General features: G+C 63.6%; 2 protein-coding genes across 4 annotated transcripts; one reads left to right on the top strand and one right to left on the bottom strand.

The window, feature by feature from the left end:
• Positions 1–1,168: 1,168 nt before the first annotated feature.
• Positions 1,169–5,063, bottom strand: CNN2 (calponin 2). Of its 2 annotated transcripts, none has more exons than XM_034070755.1 (7): positions 4,941–5,063; positions 2,794–2,966; positions 2,490–2,556; positions 2,273–2,410; positions 2,061–2,177; positions 1,658–1,804; positions 1,169–1,582 (listed from the first exon to the last, which is right to left on the bottom strand). In XM_034070755.1, the coding sequence occupies exons 1-7, from the start codon at positions 5,001–5,003 to the stop codon at positions 1,316–1,318; spliced, it is 972 nt and encodes a 323-aa protein (XP_033926646.1). In that variant the 5' UTR covers positions 5,004–5,063; the 3' UTR covers positions 1,169–1,315. The 2 variants fall into 2 exon arrangements, with proteins under 2 accessions (XP_033926646.1, XP_033926647.1); XM_034070756.1 differs by having other exon boundaries at positions 2,794–2,915.
• ARHGAP45 (Rho GTPase activating protein 45) lies at positions 3,806–19,052 on the top strand. 2 transcript variants are annotated; one of them, XM_034070703.1, is made up of 23 exons: positions 3,806–4,583; positions 5,892–6,127; positions 7,692–8,025; positions 9,333–9,476; positions 10,340–10,424; positions 10,758–10,818; positions 11,220–11,277; positions 11,431–11,568; positions 11,681–11,745; positions 11,860–11,970; positions 12,204–12,284; positions 12,448–12,627; positions 12,793–12,930; positions 13,493–13,683; positions 13,902–14,059; positions 14,468–14,545; positions 14,851–14,952; positions 15,498–15,661; positions 15,966–16,154; positions 16,466–16,603; positions 17,723–17,961; positions 18,227–18,488; positions 18,805–19,052. In XM_034070703.1, the coding sequence occupies exons 1-23, from the start codon at positions 4,181–4,183 to the stop codon at positions 19,009–19,011; spliced, it is 3,762 nt and encodes a 1,253-aa protein (XP_033926594.1). In that variant the 5' UTR covers positions 3,806–4,180; the 3' UTR covers positions 19,012–19,052. The 2 variants fall into 2 exon arrangements, with proteins under 2 accessions (XP_033926594.1, XP_033926595.1); XM_034070704.1 differs by lacking the exon at positions 11,431–11,568.
• Positions 19,053–20,246: the final 1,194 nt, after the last annotated feature.

Genomic DNA, 20,246 nt, shown 5'->3' with positions numbered 1-20,246 from the left:
CCAGCCCCATCCTCATCCCCGTCCCCGTCCCCATTCCCGTCCCCATCCCCATCCCCATCCTCATCCCCATCCCCATCCTCACCACACCTTGTCCATCGCACACCCTGCCCTGCGAGGGATGCAATAACCCTCTGTTACCCCTCCCTTTAGACCCCCGGGCCAGCAGAACCCCTCCATGGGCACTGCAGCCCAGCCTGAGACCCCACTGGGGTCCCCGTCGGAACCCGTGCTGGCCCCCTCCGCGGAGGCAGGCGGGGAGATCTCGCACCCCTCAGGGTCCCGGAGCTACCCCATCGGAGCCTCTGTGGTGCACTGGGGTGCTGTTGGGGTGCTGGGTGGCAGCGATGGCCCTGGACTGGCTGAAATGCAGCGTTACACCCCAAAAGGTGAATCCCTGCCCGGACGGGGTCCTGCAGGCAGGGCTGCGGCCATGAGCACGGGACCACTGCTGAGGCACAGCCCTTGGGGCTCCAGGGGCACCACTGAGGTTTGGTTCTTGCGCTCAGGGCAATAGGGAGCTCCTGAAGCACGCACACAAGAAGCCTGCCCCAGAACCCTGCTCCTGCTGAAGTTAGAAAAGTCGGGGTTTCTTAAAAGCAAGGGTTCCATACACGAGAATCTTCATTAATCCCCCCGCAGAAGCTGCAGCCGCTGGGCATGGCCAGGGGCTGCACCGCGCACCAACATCCCCAGCCCCTCAGGCATCACCCCATGGCGCAGGATGCGGCTGTCAGAGTCAGCCTTGGCTCCAGCCTGGCAGAAGATCTCATCACTGCGGCTTCCCGAGCTGCAGCCGGTGCTGGGAGTGCCGGGAATGCCGCTGCCAGCCCAGCCCTGCGGCCACGCCAGCTCCCTCTGAGTCCTGCCGCAGAAGCATCTCCAGCTTCGCCTCTGGAGAGCACACGATGCTGCGGCTGCATCCCACCATCCTGAGCCCCTCTCCTCCAAGGGGCTTGGAAATGGGATGAGAAGCGGCACCAGCAGCAGCTGCCTTCTGCTTTGACAAGGGATCTGGGAGCTGCATCCTGCCCCATCGTAGGGTGGGTGCGGGGTGGGAGAAGAAACCCTCCACTCCTTGGTGCTGGAGCATCCGCTGCCTTCCCAGGACGCACACCAAGGCTGTGCGAGGGCCTCGGGGTCCTGCGGGCTGCAGGAACCGGATGTTCTCTTCTCTAGAAACAGGGTCTTTATTTCCTTGCTCAGAAAAAATAGATTAATTTTCAAGTTAAAACAGAGGGAATGACGGAAGTAGAGGCTGGAATGTCGCAGGGTCTGTCCATGAGATGGTGCGAGGTGCAGCTGGGCCACGGCTCGCTCAGTAGCTCTCCTCCTCCTCGCGGTAGTAGTGGTACCCGGGGGGGTCCCCGCTCAGGTCGCCTGCGGCGTTGGCCACCTCGCCCTGGCTGCCCTGTGGGCAGTACTTGGGGTCGTAGATCTGGCGGCCGAGGCCAAAGACCTGACCGCTCTGGTTGGCACCCTGGTTGGAGCCCATCTGCAGCGACATGGAGGAGTTGTCGCACTTCTCCGTCCCCATCTTGGAGTCATAGATGTGTCTCCTGGTGCCGGGAGCCGTCATGCCCACCTGGAAGGATAGGATGGAGCAGAGCTCAGCTGTGCTTCCCTGCTATCCCTCCCCACTGTGGCCGTGGTGGCTCACCTGGCTAGCACACTTGTTGGTGCCCATCTGGAGGCTGATGGTGGAGTGGTCCATGGGTGGCAGGATATGATTCTTGGGGTCATAGAGATGCCTCCTGGTGCCATAGGCTGTCATGCCGGACTGGCTGGCACACTTGTTGGTGCCCATCTGACAAGGAGGGGGCCAGTAAGGCCCAAGAGCTGCCCCACGTGTGCCTTTTTCCCTCCCTGTCTCCCCCCCACAGCCCAGGGGACACAACCAGTGCTCCCCAGTCCTCTCCAGGCTCCCAGCCATGGGATGCTGACATGGAGCCAAGATTGCTCCAAATCCCTCAAGCTTCAGGTCTCCCTGGCCATGCTTGGAGCCATGATGGTGCTGAGGGTTGGATACAACCGGGACCCTCTCACCCTGGGGAGCATCTCACCTGCAGCCCGATCACGCATTGCCCGGCCTTCATCTTGGCCTCGTCAAAGTTCCTCTGCTGCTTCTCCGAGTACTTCACACCGATGTCCACCCCGCTCTGTATCCCCTTTGTCTTGGCCTGCCAGGGAGGGGCAGTGAGGAAGGATGGGGAGACCCCAACCTCCCACCCTCCCCAAGTGCCCCCTGCCAGGCCACTCATCCCCATGGGCTCACCATGCCTGCCAGTGCCAGCAGCGACACCTGAACCTGCGTCAGGTTCCCACTCTCAAAGAGGTCGTTGGCTTCAAAGAGATCCACGGGGTTCATGCCGTAGCTGGCCATGGCCTTGATGAAGTTGGAGAGGTTCTCGAGCTGTGGGCAGGGGGAGAGGGCTGAGACCCCTGCGGGTGACAGCAGAGGGGCCGGGGGCTCCTGGGCTGCCTGCACCCACCTGGTGCCAGTTCTGAGCTGAGCGGTTGATCTTCCGCACTGCATTGGGCTGCAGCTTGTTCATGAGCCTGGAGAGAGGCAGAGGGGGAGCGGGGCTGCAGTGGGGCACAGGCCCCATTCAGGGAGGTCCAACCCAGGTCTCCCCAGGTCCCTGCTGGTCCCAGGGCTCCCCCATCGCAGGCGCTTTGGGGGTCACCCTGACTGTCGTTATCTGATGGGTGCCACTGGCATGGCTGGATCCAGCACACCCGTCCCAGCCCAAGGGCTGGTGGGGGTCCACCAGCCCCGTCTGGATGAGGACTCACTCGCAGAGGATCACCCCGTCCTTCAGCCCCTTCTGGAAGTCAGGCCCGATCTGCTGCCCCGTGACGCTCTCGATCCATGTCCGCAGCTCAGCCTCCTTCTGTGGGTCGTACTTCTGGGCCAGCTGGGAGGGGACAGCGAGGGGGATGCTGAGGGTCGGCCCCTGCCTCTGCCCCTTGTATGGGAATGGGGATGGAGCACGAGCACAGTGCTGCCATCAGACACATCAGGCACACAGAGACGGTGCCCCTCACACACAGCTGCTTCCAAACCATTCCAGGAGGATGAGGAGGAAGCACCCCTGGGGCTGGAGGGAAAAGTCCCACTCAAGGGCCCGTTCCTCCCTGTTCCCTGTTCCCCACTGAGCCCTGGGGTCCCCGGTCATGCGATGCTCTCCCCTCCGGCGGGGCTGAACGCGCCGCCACAGATTCCTTGGTCACCGCGGCTATGCCAGGAATGCGGACGCCTCCTCCCAAATGGAGACCAGCTGCCCAGGCCGGCAGCATCACCAGCAGTGTCGCCTGGGCCCTGCTCCACCAGACTGGAATGGGTGGAAGCCCCAAGAGCGATCCTGCTCGATCCTTGTTCCTCCTGTGCTCAGCTGGCACCTGGAGATGGCTGCAAGCCACCCACCGGCCTCTCACCCATCCCACTCCATCCTGGGACCCCTGGAGTGGGAATGGTGCGGCTGGGATGCATCTGGCAGGATGCAGGAATGGTCCAGCTGAGGTCAGGTTCACACAACACCTCGTGCATCCCATCCGGGGGATCCCACCATCCTCCCAGTGCAGAGGTTCATCTTCCCACCCCATGGGCAGCACAGAACCAGGTCAGAGGGGACCGGCCCCAGAGCAGACCCTACCACAGCCCAGTCTGCGAGGGCTGGCATGGACTGGGAGAGTGCCGCTGGTTTGACTGGTTCCCAGTGGGTGATGTCAGCCTCCAGCAGACACCGGGGCAGTAAAACTGGCTCAGGTCTTGCTGAATCAAGCTGAAGCACCCAGGAGCACGCTGCAGCAAGGCTCCGGTGCGTGTCCACCCGCTCAGTGCGGGTGCAGCCCAGCCCAGATGCAAGCAGGGACCCGTCTGCTCCAGGTGATGAAATGCAACCCCCTGCAAGGCTGGGCAAGGAGAACCCAGCCACATCCCCATGGCCGTGCAGAGCCACCACCGGCTGCCCTGCGGTGACCAGGGCTCAACCTCAGCTCGCCTGGGGCTGGGCACAGACCAACACCACAACTTCTGCCTGTGCCATTGGCCAGGGCAGCAGCAGTGCCTTGGAGCCCAGCCGCAGGAGAGGGGTGGCTGCATCCCCCAGCCCCACAGGACCCCTGTGCCCCCATTGTGGCAGCACAGGCCCTGCCAGGGGCACGGTGCAGGCAGGGATGGATGATGGCACCATGCACCATGGGCTGCCCATCACCAGCACCCAGCTCCGAGGGGAGGCTCCATCGGCCTGACAGGGGGTGCCGGGGGGTCAGGGGGTTCATTGCACCCTGCAGCACCCGGAGGCACTGGTTCCCCTTTCCCCTTCGGGCCCCGAGATGGGAACCCTGCGGGAGAGCAGCTCAGTGCAAGGCTCCGGGTGCCCGCTGGGGATCCCAGGCTCGCAGGAGCCGGTGTGGGCCAGGGGCTGCTCCAGCCCCATCCCCAGTGAGGTCCGCGGGTTGGAGCATCCCACGGGAGAAGGTCGCGGAGCTGCGGGCAGCAAGAAGCGGACAAGCTCCGAAAGGCGCCGGGAGCCCCAGATCCGGGTTTGCAGAGGGCGACAGCGGCCGCTGCACGGACCTGGGTGAGGAAGCCGGTACCCGGGAGCCCTCCCAGCCCCGGTCCCCCCGAGGCACCCTCAGGGACCCCGAGCCGGGAGCCCATTCCCGGCACCCCCCGCCCCTCAGAACCCCCTGTGCACAGGGACCCCCGGCTCCGTATCCTCCGGGGATGCCCAGCTCCGCATCGTCCCGGACCCCTGCTCTCTGCCCCCGGTGGCACCGGAACCCCTCTGCTCTCCAGGACGCCAGGATCCAAGCACCCTCCCCGCAGCAGCACCGGGACGCCCGGCTCCCCAGGGCTCCCGGTTGCTCCGGTTAACCCCGGCCTCTCCTTCCCCCCCCCATCCCGGTGGTCTCGGGCTTCCCCCGCCGCGGCTCACCCGGTTCTTGACTTCGGCGGAGAGGCCGTAGGAGGGGCCCTTGTTGAACTGGGAGCTGCTCATGGCGGGGAGCGCAGCGGAGCCGGTACCGGAGCGGGCAGCGGCAGCGGGACGGGACAGGACGGGGCGGGCGGGGCTCGGACCCGCTTCTCCCCAGCGCTGATTGGACGGGGCCGAAATGCCCAAATAAGGCCAGAAGCGCCCGGATCGGGGGGGGGGGGGGGGGGGTCCCGCAGCCCGGGACCGGCACCGGGGGAAGCGGGGATGGGGCCGGAGCCGTCGAGGACACACGAGGGCGCAGCCCGGCACACGCACACCTCCATAGCGGGCACACGCACACCTCCACAGCAGGCACACGCTTGTGCATCGCCCCCTACACGTGTGCACACAGACGTGCGCGCACACGTGGGATACATGGACGTGACATCCCCCTTCCGCACACTCACACCGGGATCCGCTGCCTCCGTGTCAGTGTCTGTCTCCCGCGGGGGTCCCGGGATGAAACACACCCCACAACCCCCCCAGGCCCCCGGAGGGTCCCCCATAGCCCCCCCCAGCCCCGTCCAGTCCCTCCCGGGGTTTATCGATCCCCCTCGTGGGTGAGCAGGCGCCTGTGGGGTTGCAGCACCCATAGGTGCATGGGTCATGGGTGGCGGGGCCGGGCAGTGACCCCGGTGGGCAGCTGGGGCCAGACCCTTGGGGGTGATCACGATGCCGAGCTCTGGGTGCCCACCCATGGGGTGCTCCCTGCTCTGCCCTCCCCGGGGTGAGGGACAGCCACAAAGAGGGGTGAACCCCGCAGAGGCCTGGGGGCCAGCCCCTGTTCTGCTCCCCACAGACCCCTCTCTGCAGCCCTGTGCGCACGCCCCCCACAAGCCCGAGGGGCAGCCGGGGTCCCCCTTCCCCCCAGCGAGGCGCCCTGGGTGCTCATTGGGGCTTTTCCTGTTTCAGGTTGGGCTGTGAAGCCGATGAGGAAATCAGGCGGCGTCACACGCGCCCTCCTGACAGTTGGCCCCGGCGAATGTGGCCGGGACGGTGAGGAACGGGAGCCGGGCAGGGCAGCGGGGCCGGGGCAGCGGCTCGGCCGCCCCACAGCCATGTTCTCCCGGAAGAAACGGGAGCTGATGAAAACCCCCTCCATCTCCAAGAAGAGCCGAGCGGGAAGCCCCGTCCCGCAGAGCCTGCCGGTGAGTGTCCCCTGTCACCCCAAGGCAACCTGGGGGCCATGGGGCCACGGTGCCCGTGGAGATGCTGGGAAGAGCCAGAGGGTGGGAGGGGGACGTGGGTGCGGGCAGGGGGTCTGCGAGGAGCAGGGAGCCTGGGGGTATTTTGGCCCAGTTGAAGGGGATTGAGCAGCCACAGGGTGCTGTGGCAAAGGGCAGGGGAGCCGAGCCACGGGCTGTGGCGAAGGGTTTGGGGAGGGCAGAGACACCCCAAGAGGGCAGGGACAGGACTGGGGGCTCGGGCAGCCCCAGTGCCTCGGCTCTGCTGTGTATTAATGTATTTGTGGCCTCCCTGGGGCTGCAGGGGAGCAGGAGGAAGTGGGGCTGGCCGGTAGCTGGGGCTCCTCCACGCACCCCGGCACTGCCTGCCCCGCGCCTGCGCCCAGCCGCAGAGCATGGGGACAGATGGGGCCGGTGACACGGGGCCGAGAGCCTGTCCATGGCACCATAGCAAGGGGCACCAGGCCCTATCCCTGACCCCTTGGTAGAGGGGCCTATGGGTGGCAGACGCAGGGATGCTGGGCCGGGCCGGTGGCAGGAGGAGCTACAGCCCTTACTGTGCTGGGCGCCGCAGGACGGGCAGTGCCAGCGCACCCAAACGCTCCCTGGACTCGCTGCCCCACACTCCTGCTGTGCGGCTGACGGTAACAGCTGGGAGGAACCGGGGTCCCGGGGATGCAGATGGGTTCTCAAGGGTTGGCCCCAGCCATTGCAGGGTGGGGGGCTTTGGGCACCGCCTTTCCTGGTCTGGCTGGGCCCAGGGCGCTGAGCTGCTCTGGTTCAGTCTCAGCTGCCCAATGGGTTCGGTGTTTGCCCTGGTACCAAAGATGGGCTCTGGTCGCACTGAGGCAGCAGTGCCTGGCTGGGGATGCTGAGACCCAGCGCACTCGTGTCACACCACAGGGCTGCTGATGGAAGGTGTTGGATGGGCAATGGGGGTCCACTCCCTGTGCCACAAGGACCCTCCCCGGGTGCGTGGGCCCCAGTGCCGGTACCGACCCCTCCCTGGGGCAATTTTACCCCTACAAATTGGGGCTGTGCCCGACCTGGGGATGGGACAGGCTGAAAAAGAGGAAGAGAAATGGTGGGGCTGGCTCCTCAGCTGCACCATGGCCCGCTGGCGATGGGGAGCTCCCGCACAGTGGGTACATTGGGCACTGGTGGAACCAGGGCAGTGTCACCCACATGGCTATTGTGTGCCCCCCAGGACAAACCCGGACCCATAGCTGCTGGTGGGGGACAGTGGGGCAGATGTGGCAACAGAGCCGGCTCCTGGCCTGTGGCTTCAGAGGCGATGCTGCTTTGCAAAACCCCTGTTGTGGGGAGGTTGATCCTCAGGGAGCTGGGGTGGAGGGGATGGTGGGGATGGTTGGACCTGGCCAGGATCACCCTCGGGCTCTGCCGGGACACCTGCATGGGGAAACTGATGCACAGCCGCTCAGATAACAGCTGGGTGGCACTGGGGGTCCCAGGGTGCTGCCTGTTCCCTGCCGGCGCTCCCAGCCTCACGCTGCTCCCTGCTCCCCAGGACCTCTCCCGTAAGGATTGCTTGGAAGCACCCGGCTCCAGCCTGGGGGAGCTGCCCCCGGCCAGCTCCAAGCTCAGCACCAGCCCCAGCGCCATGGGCACCCTCAAGCGCCCTACCAGCCTCAGCCGCCATGCCAGCGCCGCCGGCTTCCCCCTCACCCCGGCCGGCCCCAGGGCCGTGCCCAAGGGCCACAGGACCCCCACATCCTCCTGCAGCCCCATGGACGGAGGGGACGGCCCCTTCATCGACACGGAGGACATCTCCCAGCTCCTGGCGCATGTGGCCCGCTTCGCTGATGCCCTGGAGAAGCTGCGGGACGTGGTGCTGCGGGACGGTGAGTGCCGGTGTGGGCTGGGAGCGGACCGGGACCGGCGGGGGGAGGCGGGGGGCGGCTGCCGGTTGCTCGGAGCCGGGATAACGCCGCTTCCTGCCCGCGAGCTATTTTCATCCGCCCGTTTTCCTGTTTACAGCGCGCGGTGCCAGCTGCCGTCGGGGCCCCGCGGGGCACCGGGCACGGCCCCACCGAGACCCACGGGGTCGTGTCCCAGCGTGGGTGCGGGACCGTGGGGCAGGGGAGGAGAAGGGGCTGCGGGGAGGCCGTGGTCCGGGCGGTGGGGCGGGGCTGGGGGGATCACACGGTGCCGTGGGTTCGGCTCTGGCTCTGCAAGGATGCTAGCGCATCCCCACTCGCTGTGGAAACCACAACCCCAGGGATCTGCCCCATGGGTCTGGGGTCTGCACTGCCGGGGGTGATGCAGTAAGATCACTGGGCAGGGAGGAAGCAGCCCTCATCAGGAGGGTGACATCCGACTGCTGGGTTCCACAGTTACTTTTGGAGCTGGTTTGGGATGGCCGAGATGGTGCCATTGCCACTGGCAAAGAGATAGGAAGAGGTTGGGGCTGGCCTGTGCGATGTTGCCATGAGTTTGGAGAGCCCAGCTCTCCTCTGAACCCACCCAGCTCCATTCCCATTCCCTTCCCTGCTGATCTCCCCGCTTCCCACTCGGGAAATGGGAGAGGAAATGGAGGAAACCCTGGAAACCCCTTCGTGACCCCAATCTGGGGCTGAGATGGGGGGCAGCTTTGGCCTGGTGGGGCTGTGGGTGCCGGTCCCCCACCCCAGCACTTCCCTATGGGAGGCTCCTCACCTCCTCACGCTGCCAGTGCCCAGCCCCTTGCCATGGCACCGGCACCAAGCCAGTGGGGAGCAGGGGTGGACCCCCAGGACTGGCAGCTGGAGCTCATGGAGGGGATGGGGAAGGATGCCATGGATGGGCAAGGCAGCAGGACAGAGCTGCTGCATCCCTGCCGGCAGCCGGCAGAGCCCATCCCGTGGGGAGGAATGGTCGGAAATGAGGAGGAAATTCCCAAACCGCTTTCAAGGGAAAAAGTTACTTCCAAGGAAAAACTGCCTGGAAGGTCGGGCTGGCCTGGAGACAAGCAGGACTGGCTGGATCCATCCTGCGGAGCCCCAGAGACAAGGGGATGGGATGCGCGATATGAGGGCCTGCTGGGACCCTGCCTGGAGGGTGGCTGTTAGGGATGGGAGGGGGGATCTGGAGAGTAGGGACATGGGGCAGGGACGTGGGGCAGGGATGTGGGGCAGGGATGTGGCATCACTTAAGACCCCCCCTCTCACAGACCCCAAAGAGCCCCAGCGGCCGCTGGCCCACGAGTGCCTGGGTGAAACCCTGCGTGTCCTGCGCCAGGTCATCAGCAAGTACCCGCTGCTCAACACCCTCGAGACCCTGACGGCTGCCGGGACCCTCATCTCCAGAGTCAAGGGTGAGAGGATGGGGCTGGGATGTGGGGGGACCCCATGGAAGGGCTGCTGGGAGTGGAGCTGCCCCACAGATGGGGACGGGAGTGGAAGCATTGCCTGCTGCTTGCTGTGGTTTAGGCTTCGAGTCAGAAATGACGGAGCCCAGAGCCCTGCCAGGGGTTTCCAAGCACGGAAAACCACTTCCACAATGGGATCCTGCTCCCGGCACAGAGCATGGCCACAGCTGAGGGTTTATGGAGCCAGGGCCCGGCTGGGGCTCAGCGCCTGCCTGCAGCTACCCCCGGGGGGGACGGCTGCGCTAACCGCAGGCAGAGCACAACAACCCCGTGCGTCACCCGCCGCTTCCTGGACACCAAACAGCAACCACGAGGGCACAGGAAGCCTCGTGGTGGGTGACAGGGGCTTCGCCATGGGGCTGGCCCCACACAGGGCTGGGATGGAGCGAGGAGAGGCTGCAGCATCCCTAGGGAAAAGCAGGGGTGCAGATCCCAGCCCCTCACCAGCCCCAGCACCCGGGAGCCTTGGTCTGTGCAGTGGTTCCTCTTTTGGCCATGGGTGAGAGCCCTCCTGGAGGAAGCTGTCCCGTCCCACCATGGAGCAGGGGCTCTGGTAGACACTGGAGGCTCCGGAACAGCTCCAGGCTCAGCAGCACTTTTCCAGAGCCCTGGGTAGTGGGAATAAAGAGAAGCATGAGCCAAGTGATGCTGGCAGGGAGGAGATGGGGACAGGGGCACTGTGCTGCACTAGGCACAGTCCATCCTCCATAGGGGTGATCCTTACATCCCAGTGCTCCACGGAGCTCCTCCACAGCAGGAGCCAAGGCAGGGACAGGAGTGGCACAGCTCCTGCCTGTCCTCCTTTGCAGGCTTCCATTATGAATCCAACAATGAGGCGGACAAGCGGGAGTTCGAGAAGGCCGTGGAGACCATCGCAGTGTCCTTCAGCAGCACGTAAGGGGTTCCCAGCCATTCATCCCGCAGGGATGGACCCCATCGCCCTGTCCCCATGGTGGTGGGTTCGGGGACCCCACGAGGAGGGCGCATGCATCCCTCCTGCCACATGGACCAGCACCAGAGCCTGCCTGAGCCCACAGCATCCGTGTCCCATCCCCTCCTCAGTGATGGGCCGACCTCTGCTCCTCCTCCAGGACCCCACCACATGGGGCTGAGCTGATCCCATTGAATCCAGCCCTGCAGCTCCTCTCCTGCTCCATGGGGCCCGGGGGGGGGTGTGCTGGTGACAGGGACCCCTCTGCTGAGCCCAGCCCTGCTCCTCTCTTGCAGCGTGTCAGAGTTCCTCATGGGGGAGGTGGACAGCAGCACCATCCTCTCCATCCAGAACCAGGTGAGTGGGGCCTGCTCCCATTGCGTGGGTCCCGGGATGTGCTCAGAGCCCCCAGCGCCACGTGTGTGATTCCCAGCCCGTCACTCGTCCTTGCCCTCGCCTCCATCCCAGGGATGGGAAAAGCCACCTGGGAGCACAATCCAAGGGCAAGGTGGCTTGGGAAGGGATGGAGGCAGAAACCAGGGCTCTGGGTACTCTCCTTCACTCTGCCCCAGCCTGGTGTGAGCACAGAGCAAGGTGTTTCCCCAGTGGCATTCCCATTAGCTCCCAGCCTTTCCATAGGGCCACAGGCTGGGCACAGCAGAAAGGCTCCAGCAGCTCTGGGTCTCTCCATCCACCAGCTCCTCCGGCTGCTCCCCTTCCTCTCATCTCATCATTCCCTTTTCTTTCCCACTTCCCAGACTATGGAGAACCTCTACGGGGGGATGCCTGTGCCTGGAGGAGATGGCCTTCCTTCGGGTATGGAGAGCTATGGCACGGGGGGGGGGGGGCTGTGGGTCAGGGTTTGGGGTGCCAGGGCACAGGGCTGAGCTGGGGCTGGCAGGACAGCAGCAGGGCACCAGCACATCCAGGCTCTGCCTCCCCCCCTTCCTCCTCCTCGCCCCATCGCAGGCTGTCCCCCTGCCGAGGAAGTGGATGTGCTCCTGCAGCGCTGCGAGGGGGGGGTGGACGCTGCCCTCCAGTACGCCAAGAACATCTCCAAGTACATGAAGGACCTCATGGGATACCTGGAGAAAAGGACCACGCTGGGTGAGGCAGGGGGACAAACGGGGCAGCATCAGAACAGGTCGAGGTCCTTTCTGGGCGGTGATGCTGCGAGGGCATCCCGGACGTCTCCTCACTTCCAACCCGTTTCTTCCAGAGATGGAGTTTGCCAAAGGGTTTCAGAAGATGGCCAATAGCTGCAAGCAAACCTTCAGCCAGGAGGTACAGGCCGTGCATCCCATCATCACCTCTGGCTCTGCATCCCTGAAGGCAGCACTGGAGGATGCTTCGGCTCCCGGTGCTGGGCTCACGGTGGTGCCTTCTCTCCTCTCTCAGGCCAACATGCCCTTCCTGTCCATCTACCTGCTGACACTGGAGCAGGACACGGAGCACGCAGCATCGGTTCTGCAGGCTGCCAGCACCCTGCAGCAGCAAACCTTCCTCCAGGTGAGGGGACCCTGCTCAGGCCTTGCCCCAGCTCCCAGCCGGTCCTGGGGGCTTTGAGGGGTTAGAAAAGAGGGTCTAGGAGAGCCCCCCATCAAAGGAATCAGCACCTTGGTGACCTCCGCCTCATCCGAGGAGCATTCCCGTTGTCCCTGGGGTGTGCAGGGAATAGGGGTTCCCAGGTCCCTGCAAAGGGAAGAGCCCCTCAGACCAATGCGGGGCCGTTTCTGGTGCAGCCGCTCTCAATGAGACGCCTGGAACACGAGAAGAGGAGGAAGGAGATCAAGGAGCAGTGGCACCGGGCGCAGAGGAAGCTGGTGAGGGACAGGAGCGGGGCTGCTCTGGAGCATCCCAAGGCAAATACCCCTTGAGGATGCTGCGCTCGGCCCCTCTCCAGCAGCGTGTCCAGCTGTGCTGGGGGGCACCAGAGGAACGTGGGGGGCAGGCAGCCCTTGCCATGGGTCACTGTTTCACTGGCAGCAAGAGGCAGAGGCGAACCTGCGCAAGGCCAAGCAGACCTACATGCAGCGCAGTGAGGAGCACGACAAGGCCAAGTACATGGCGGTGAAGGCAGAAGAGGACCAGCAGAGCACCGCCAGCAGCATCACCACCAAAACCCTGGACAAGAAGAGGCGGCTGGAAGAGGAAGCCAAGAATAAGGTGGGAACGTGGGCTCGGGATGTGGGCTGAGCCTGGCAAGAGCCTTCCCAGCCCTTGCTGTCCTGGCACAGCAATGCCTTGAGGGCTGCAGGAGCTGCTCTCCAGGGATGTTCTTTCTCCTTGCTCTCCCCATCCATGCCCTGTTTCCACCTCTTGCTCTCGCAGGCGGAAGAGGCGATGGCCACGTATCGGACCTGTGTTGCGGATGCGAACACGCAGAAGCAGGAGCTGGAGGACACCAAAGTGAACTCCTTGCGCCAGATCCATGAAATGATCAAGCAGAGTGACCAGGTCATCAAGCTGGTGAGTGGAGCTTGCTTGGGTCAGCCCCAGGATGAGAGGTGGCCGTATCCTGCTCAGGAGAGGGTCAGAGCTGCCTCCCCAGCACACCTGCCTTGGCTGCCCCTGCTTCAGATGAGGTCCGGGTGGATGGAGAGCTCCTTTCATTCCCTTGTGCTCTGAAAAGCCAAGGCTCAAACCTGCAGACCAAGTGCTGCTCCTGGCTTCCCATCTCCTCCATAGAACCATATGGTTTGGGTGGGGAAGGACCTGAAGATCATCCAATCCCACCCCCCTGCCATGGGCAGGGACACCTCACCCTAGACCATGGCATCCAAGGCTCTGTCCTTGAACACTTCCCTGGACGCCCTGTGCCAGCACCTCAGCACCCTCACAGGGAAGAACCTCTTTCTTACATCCGACCTGAACTTCCCCTGTTTCAGCCTGAATCCATCACCCCTCATCCCATCGCTCCAGCCCTGATGAAGCTCCCTCTCCAGCATCCTTGGAACCCCCTTCAGACCCCAGAGGTTGTTTTGAGGCTCCCCACAGCTCCCCTCTGACTTTCCCCCCCCGTTACCTTTAGGCCACGATCTCCTTCTACCAGAGCATGCACATGCAGACGGCTCCGCTGCCTGTCAACTTCCAGACACTGTGCGAGAGCAGCAAGCTCTATGACCCGGGCCAGCAGTACGCCGCGCACGTCCGGCAGCTCCAGCGTGGTGACGAGCCCGACACCCAGTACGACTTCGAGCCCTACGTCTCCCACAACGCCTGGTAGGAAGGGACAGGGGGAAACCGGCCCTGCTTTGGGCTCGTGTTCGCTGTCACAACCTCCCCGTGGGCCTGGGAACGCTGGGAATGCCCTCATCCCATGGATGGGGCAGGCTACCCAGTGGTTGAGAGAGGGATGCCAGGGCAGGTGGATGTAGCTGTGAATAAGGTTTTCCTCCCTCCTCACCAGCTCAAACATTCCCTTTTCTCCCTCTTGCCAGGTCCCCCTTCACTCGGACACGGAAAGGCAGCTTCAACACTGAGTTCCCATCGGGAGCCAGCACTGATGGAGCCGGGATGCCTAAGGACGGGACTGTCTCAGAAGGAGGAGTGGGAGCCAAGGAGCAGCACGGTGGGAGCACGGCTGCTGAGAGCAGAGGTGAGCCTGGGGCAGAGCAGAGGCTCCCAATGGCATCGCTCACAGCATCCCACAGCATCCCATGGGCCCGCAGCAGAGCCGGACCTCTGTGGGTACCAGGGGGTTTTGCAGCATCGGGGCAGGGTGGGAGCTCTTCAGGCTGAACCTCCTGGAGGACACAAGTCACATCCATGGGATGGTTTGGCTTCGGCTCTCTGGTGCTACCCAGAGCAGCCTCCATCCTCCCAGCTCCTCTTTCCCTTGCTGGATGTCTCACTAAAGGCATCACAAGGCTGCCAGCCTGTCAGCAGGAAACCAAGCAGCTTCCTTCAGGAATCTCGGTGTCTCCCGGAGTCCGGGCTGTTCCCCTGTGTTTCAATCCTGAGCACAGGAAGCAGTCCCAAGCGGATGATGTGCTCTCCTCTGCAGGTGGGAGGGGACACCAGGTCCATAAATCCTGGCCAACCTCCATGACCGAAGCTGACAGCAGCCTGGATTCAAGCACAGGTACACACCAAATCCAGCCCAGGGCAGGGAGCTCCTCATCCTTCCCCTCCAACACCACCAGCCTAAAACCAGAGCATCGGGGTTAGGGGGGATCCGGCACTTTTATCTGCTTTGTAATAACACCATGTTGTACATAACTGCTCTGATCCCAGTCTCCAACAGGCTGGGATGGGGTGGGATGGAGTGAGGGACCACTGAACCTTCACACTCCCCTGGCTGCAGCCTGCACAGCCCCTGCCAGCTCCTGGTGTCCCCTTTCCCACAGGGATTGCTGTGGGAATCAGCTCATGGGTTTCCTTTTCCAGGGGAGTTCAGCCGCAAGCTCCAGCGCTTGTCTTCCAATGGCACCGCATCCTCCAGCGAGGAGCTGGAGGAGAAGGATGAGAACACGGCCTCCTTTGAGCAGGGTATGTGACCGTGCGGGGTCCTACTGAGCACCCCCGGGCAAAGCCAGCTCCGGGCTGGCTTCTCCCACATTAAGGAGTTCTGGAGGTAACCGAGGGTACCCGATGGTGACCGCACGAGGAGCCCATGGTGCTGGAGAAGAGAAGGCTCCTGAAGGGGAGACCTGAGAGCAGCTCCAGTGCCTAAAGGGGCTCCAGGGAACCTGGAGAGGGGCTTGGGACAAGGGCCTGTAGGGACAGGCCAAGGGGAATGGCTTGAACCTGCCCGAGGGGAGACTGAGCTGAGCTCTTAGGCAGAAGCTGTTCCCTGGGAGGGTGCTGAGGCGCTGGCACAGGGTGCCCAGAGCAGCTGTGGCTGCCCCATCCCTGGCAGTGCTCAAGGCCAGGTTGGACACAGGGGCTTGGAGCAGCTGCTCCAGTGGAAGAGGTCCCTGCCCGGGGCTCTGGAGGAGCTTTAAGCTCCCTTCCAACCCAAACCATTCCGGGATTCTGCTCCAGCTTCACTCACCCTGCATCCTCAGGAACATTTCCTTTTGTTCTGCTCATAGGCATCAATGGGATCACCCCGGAGATGACGGCTCCAACGGGGCCTTTCCGAAACATTGGCTTATCCAAGGCTGCCCAGACCCATCGGCTGCGGAAGCTCCGTACCCCATCCAAGTGTCGGGAGTGCAACAGCTACGTTTACTTCCAGGGAGCAGAATGTGAGGAGGTAAACCTGGGAGAAGTGCTGGATATCCAGGTGTATCCAGGTGGATATCCAGGTATCCCAGCAGTGGGGTGTCCTCCCCACAACCTGTGCATGGTCCTCTGATCCGCTTCCTTATCCCAGGTCCGACCTGTGTTCGGGAAGATGCTCCTCCTTCAGGGGGGTCCTGCAGTGTCTCCCCAAAGGCATTTTCCTCTGTGCCATCGTGCTCCAGGCGCTCCTCAGTGTGGGCAATGCCTGGTGGCTGCCGTGCCTCCTGGCCCATGGCGCTGTTCCCACCTCCATGCCTTTTCCCTTTGTTTTCCAGTGCAACCTGGCCTGCCACAAGAAGTGCCTGGAATCCTTGGCCATCCAGTGCGGGCACAAGAAGCTCCAAGGGAAGCTGCAGCTTTTTGGGCAGGACTTCACAAAGGCTTCTCAGAGCAGCGCCGACGGCATCCCCTTCATCATCAAGAAGTGCATCGCCGAGATTGAGAAGCGGGCGCTGAAAACCAAGGTGACAAATTCCCTCTTCCCTTTTCTTCTCAGCTGCTTTGCCTTGGAAGCCCCTTCCCTTGCCATGGAAACCACCGGGCTGCAGGTTCCTTGGGGACAGGAACCCGGAAAGTCCCAGCTCAGAAACTCCGTGCTTGGAAACCCATTTCTCTTGCTTCCCTTCCTCCTACAACCGTAACATCCACCAATGGCTTCCAAAAGGGATTCCCAGCCCTGAAAGGGGAGGGGGGCAGGTGGAAGCTCACCGGTCCCATGCACACGGAAAGGGGAGCACCTCCCCTCGCCCCAACTCCGCTTTCCTCCCCTTTGCAGGGCATCTACAGAGTGAACGGCGTCAAGACCCGCGTGGAGAAGCTCTGCCAAGCCTTTGAGAATGGGAAGGAGCTGGTGGAGCTGTCCCAGGCCTCCCCCCATGATATCAGCAACGTCCTGAAGCTCTACCTGAGGCAGGTGCGGTGCCGGGGACACCTCCTGCTGGGGGCAGGCAGGGCAGAGGTGGCCAGAACCGCTCCAGGGGGGTCCAGCACCACTGCAGCATCGGCACCCCCAGGGAGCCTGGATCCCTCCTCCCCTCCGCAACAGGGAACCGGGTGCATGAAAGGGGAAGTGACCCACAAAGAGCCCATGGGCTCTGATGGGTGCTGAGCCCCTCAGGTCACCTCTCGGTTGGGTTCTGATGGGTGCTGAGCTCCTCAGGTTACCCTGAGTTGGGTTCCGATGGGTGCTGAGCCCCTCAGGTCATCTCTGGGGTGGGCTCTGATGGGTGCTGAGTCCCTCAGGTCACCTCTGGGGTGGGCTCTGATGGGTGCTGAGCCCCTCGCGCTGCTCCAGCAGCTCCGCCTCCTGTCAGCATCCTCACCCACATCCTCCAGCAGCCGCAGGGAGGAGGCAGCTTCCTCACCTCACACAGCTGCAGCTGAACCCCTCGGTGCTGCCTGCTCCGGGGCTGCTGCAGTGCTGCACAAGGGCTCCGGTGCATGGAGCCGGGCTCAGGGGGCTGCTCCCTGCGTTCCCAGGCTTGGAATTGCTTCTATGGAGAGAGGAAATGCAGGGGGAAAGGGAGGAAGGGCCAGGATCCAACCTCTCACTGCAGACAAACGGGGCTCAAGTCCCTGTGGGAAGTGCAGGGCTGGAGGGGCAGTGCTCCAGAGCTGCCTGTCCCAAATCCCTCTGCTTCCAGCACCGGGAAAGCTCCTCCAGCCGCTCAGCACCACCCATTCCCCCAGTGCTGCTCTGCCCAGATCAAAGCAAGAGCTCCCACCTCATGCATCCCCACCTTTGCTGCAGGCTCTGCCCTCATCCTGCCTCCACCTGGAGCAGCCCATTCCTTCTTGATCAAACGATGCTTTTTGCTTGAGCTTCACACGTACCCATGGGCCAGGCCAAGCCAGGCTCATTCCCATGTTCCAGGCGATGGGTAACCAACCATTACCTTGTGGGGAGTGTGGTTTGCAACCACGGGGATGGTTCCTTGCTGGAGGCAGGCTCCAGGTTTCCTCAGCTCAACAGCACGGGATGCGTCCAGGTCTCATGGAGGACCTGGACCATGTTCCCTGCTCTTGCTTGCAGCTCCCGGAGCCCCTTATGCCCTTCCGCATGTACAACGAGCTGATGGGCCTGGCCAAAGAGAGCTTGCAGGGCGGCGAGGCCAAGGGCAGGAGCGGCAAAGGGGGCCCTGAGCTGGAGGACAAGGGAGCCGACACCGACAGAGTGGTGCTGAACCTGGTGCTGAAGCTGAAGGAGCTGCTGCAGGAGCTGCCCCGGGAGAACATGGCCACGCTGCAGTACCTGCTGCAGCACCTGAGGAGGTGAGAGGGGCAGCTCTGGGGGCAGCATCCCTAAGGGTGGGAGGGTGATGGATGGGATGAGGATAAGGATGGGAACCTCCCCGGGGGGACAGCACCCGGGGGCTGGGGGATAGATCCATGGCCACAGGTACGATTCTGAAGCTCGTGTGTGCCCTGAGGGGACCCCTGTGTTACCAACCCAGCTTCTCCTCCAGCCTGGCTGCACCCTGCCCATCCACGCATCCCTTATCCCTGCTTCCTTCCTCACGAGTTCCCCCCTCCCCAGGATCGTGGAAGTGGAGCAGGACAACAAGATGACCTCAAGCAACCTGGGCATCGTCTTCGGGCCAACGCTGATGCGCCCCAGGCCCACAGATGCCACCATTTCCTTGTCCTCGCTGGTGGATTACCCGCACCAGTCTCGCATCATCGAGGCACTCATCATCTTCTACCCTACCATCTTTGAGAACAAGGAGCCGGCGGCGCTGGGCGACTGCAGCCAACATGCTCCGGATGGCACAGGGGAGGCAGGGACCTGCTCTGAGCTGGTAGGAGCCTGGGGAAGGGAGCACCCATAGGGGACACGCGGCCTGGAGCAGCTCCTCCACACACCCTCTGCTACCCCAGTGACGTTCCCCATCCCCACTGTCCCATATGGTCCTATGGGGCCAGCCAACCCCATTGCCCTTTCTTCACAAAACCTGCCTTGCTCCATCACATCCCCACTCCTCTCGGAAGGGTTTCGTGCCCCAGGACCGCGGCCGGCAGGGGTACGGCGCACACTCGCTTTTCCATAGGGATATTCCCCCCCCCCCCGACCGCGTTGTGGAGCCACAACAGGAGCTTTCCTCCCTCTCCCCGCAGGGCCCCCCGTGTCCCGCAGAGCCCGGGGACCGCTCCATCGACTCGGACTCGGAGCTGGAGGACAGCGGGGACGCGCCGGGGAGCGCGCCCGGCGCCGCCCGACCCCGCCTCAGCCAGCAGGGGAGCGAGACCAGCACCGAGGATGCTGCGGGCTGCGAGGAGGGGAGCGAGGGCCCCGCGGCCGAGGAGCGCAGCGGTGCCCAGTAACGGAGCGCTGCCCCCCCCCTGCCGCATCCAGGCGCTGTGCGCGGTGCTGAGCGGTGGGGACGGACAGGCGGGGGGGGGGGGGGTACGGACGGGATCCCTGCTGGAGCTTTCACACACACCCGCTCAGTGCCGCGGCTCCCGCAGGGTCCATGGGGTCCGTGTGCGGCCGCTGGAGGCCCCGCACAGTCCGTGGGGATGCGGGAGGCGTTGGAGCAGGGCAGCCCCTTCGCTTGTCGGTCAGGACTGGGAGGAGCCTGAAGCTGGATCTCCCCAGCCCCACACCTCCCCTGCAGCAGCGGGGGCAGGGACGAGGTAAAGGGTCCCTCGTCCCCTGGCTGCAGCTGGGAGACACGGGGGCATTCCTGACAGCGGGAGAAGGGCGCTGCACGGACAATGGACACGGCCAAGCGTGGGGAGCAGCTCCCTGGGAAGGGGACACGGCCCAAGGGGTGCTGGGGCCAGGTGAAAGCCACCCCCTCCCTTGTGCATGGAGCCGACGTCAGCTTCAGGCCGCACCATGTGCCAGGTGCATTCACCATTTACAAGCGACTGTAGCAGGCACCCAAAGCCCAGCGATGCATTTACTGCCTCCTCACATCCAAGCCCGTTCCATGCCCTCCCTCCGCATCGCTGCTTGTGTTTATGGGCATTGCCTGCTCAGCAGGAGCCAGGCCAGGAGCAGCTGTAGGCTGTGAGCAGGCTCAGGGCCAGGCTGTGCTGCTGCAGGGCCCCATCACTCCTGGGGCTTGCTTTAGGACACATTTGGTCCCCAAAAGTCTGAGGTGCGAGTGCAGGACCTCACCTGTGCCCTCTGGAGATGGAGCTGGGTGGGGAGCAGGTCACTGGGGCACAATACCTCCTTCTTCTGCTCTTCCTCCTCCTCTTCCTCAGGATCCCCATGGCCTGAGGTAAGTCACAGCCCTACTAGTGTAAAAGGCTTCTCCTTTTATGACTGCCTTGACCATGGCTCCACTACCTCGGCTGGCTTAACCAGGGTTAAATGAGACCAAAGTGTTTGAAAGCTCTGACTGTTCTGCCCTGGAGCATAGAGAAATTAGTACATTTGGAGCTTATGAAGAGCTGGAAGCTGCTGCCTCCTCTTACCCTGCTCGTAGCTGGGCTGCATCCTGCTGTCACTGAGTGAAGACCATGATGGGTGGGTGGATGGATGGATGGATGGATGCACATGGGAAGCTCACAGCAGCTACTCACAGTCCCTGGTCCTGAAGGAACTG

Source organism: Melopsittacus undulatus, chromosome 19 (assembly GCF_012275295.1).
Source record: "Melopsittacus undulatus isolate bMelUnd1 chromosome 19, bMelUnd1.mat.Z, whole genome shotgun sequence".
Taxonomy (NCBI): Eukaryota; Metazoa; Chordata; class Aves; order Psittaciformes; family Psittaculidae; genus Melopsittacus; species Melopsittacus undulatus.
Note: the sequence above shows the minus strand (reverse complement) of the source record. Positions and strands in the feature narration are given on the sequence as shown.

Coding starts and splice junctions, on each gene's coding strand:
- ARHGAP45 (XM_034070703.1), top strand. CDS start 4,181: ATGATGGCACCATGCACCATGGGCTGCCCATCACCAGCACCCAGCTCC. Junction 13,684..13,901: donor TACGTCTCCCACAACGCCTG/GTAGGAAGGGAC, acceptor CCCTCTTGCCAG/GTCCCCCTTCACTCGGACAC. Junction 14,953..15,497: donor CACGGCCTCCTTTGAGCAGG/GTATGTGACCGT, acceptor TTCTGCTCATAG/GCATCAATGGGATCACCCCG.
- CNN2 (XM_034070755.1), bottom strand. CDS start 5,003: ATGAGCAGCTCCCAGTTCAACAAGGGCCCCTCCTACGGCCTCTCCGCC. Junction 2,967..4,940: donor CCGCCGAAGTCAAGAACCGG/GTGAGCCGCGGC, acceptor TTCCCATACAAG/GGGCAGAGGCAGGGGCCGAC. Junction 2,411..2,489: donor CAGCTCAGAACTGGCACCAG/GTGGGTGCAGGC, acceptor CCCTGCCCACAG/CTCGAGAACCTCTCCAACTT.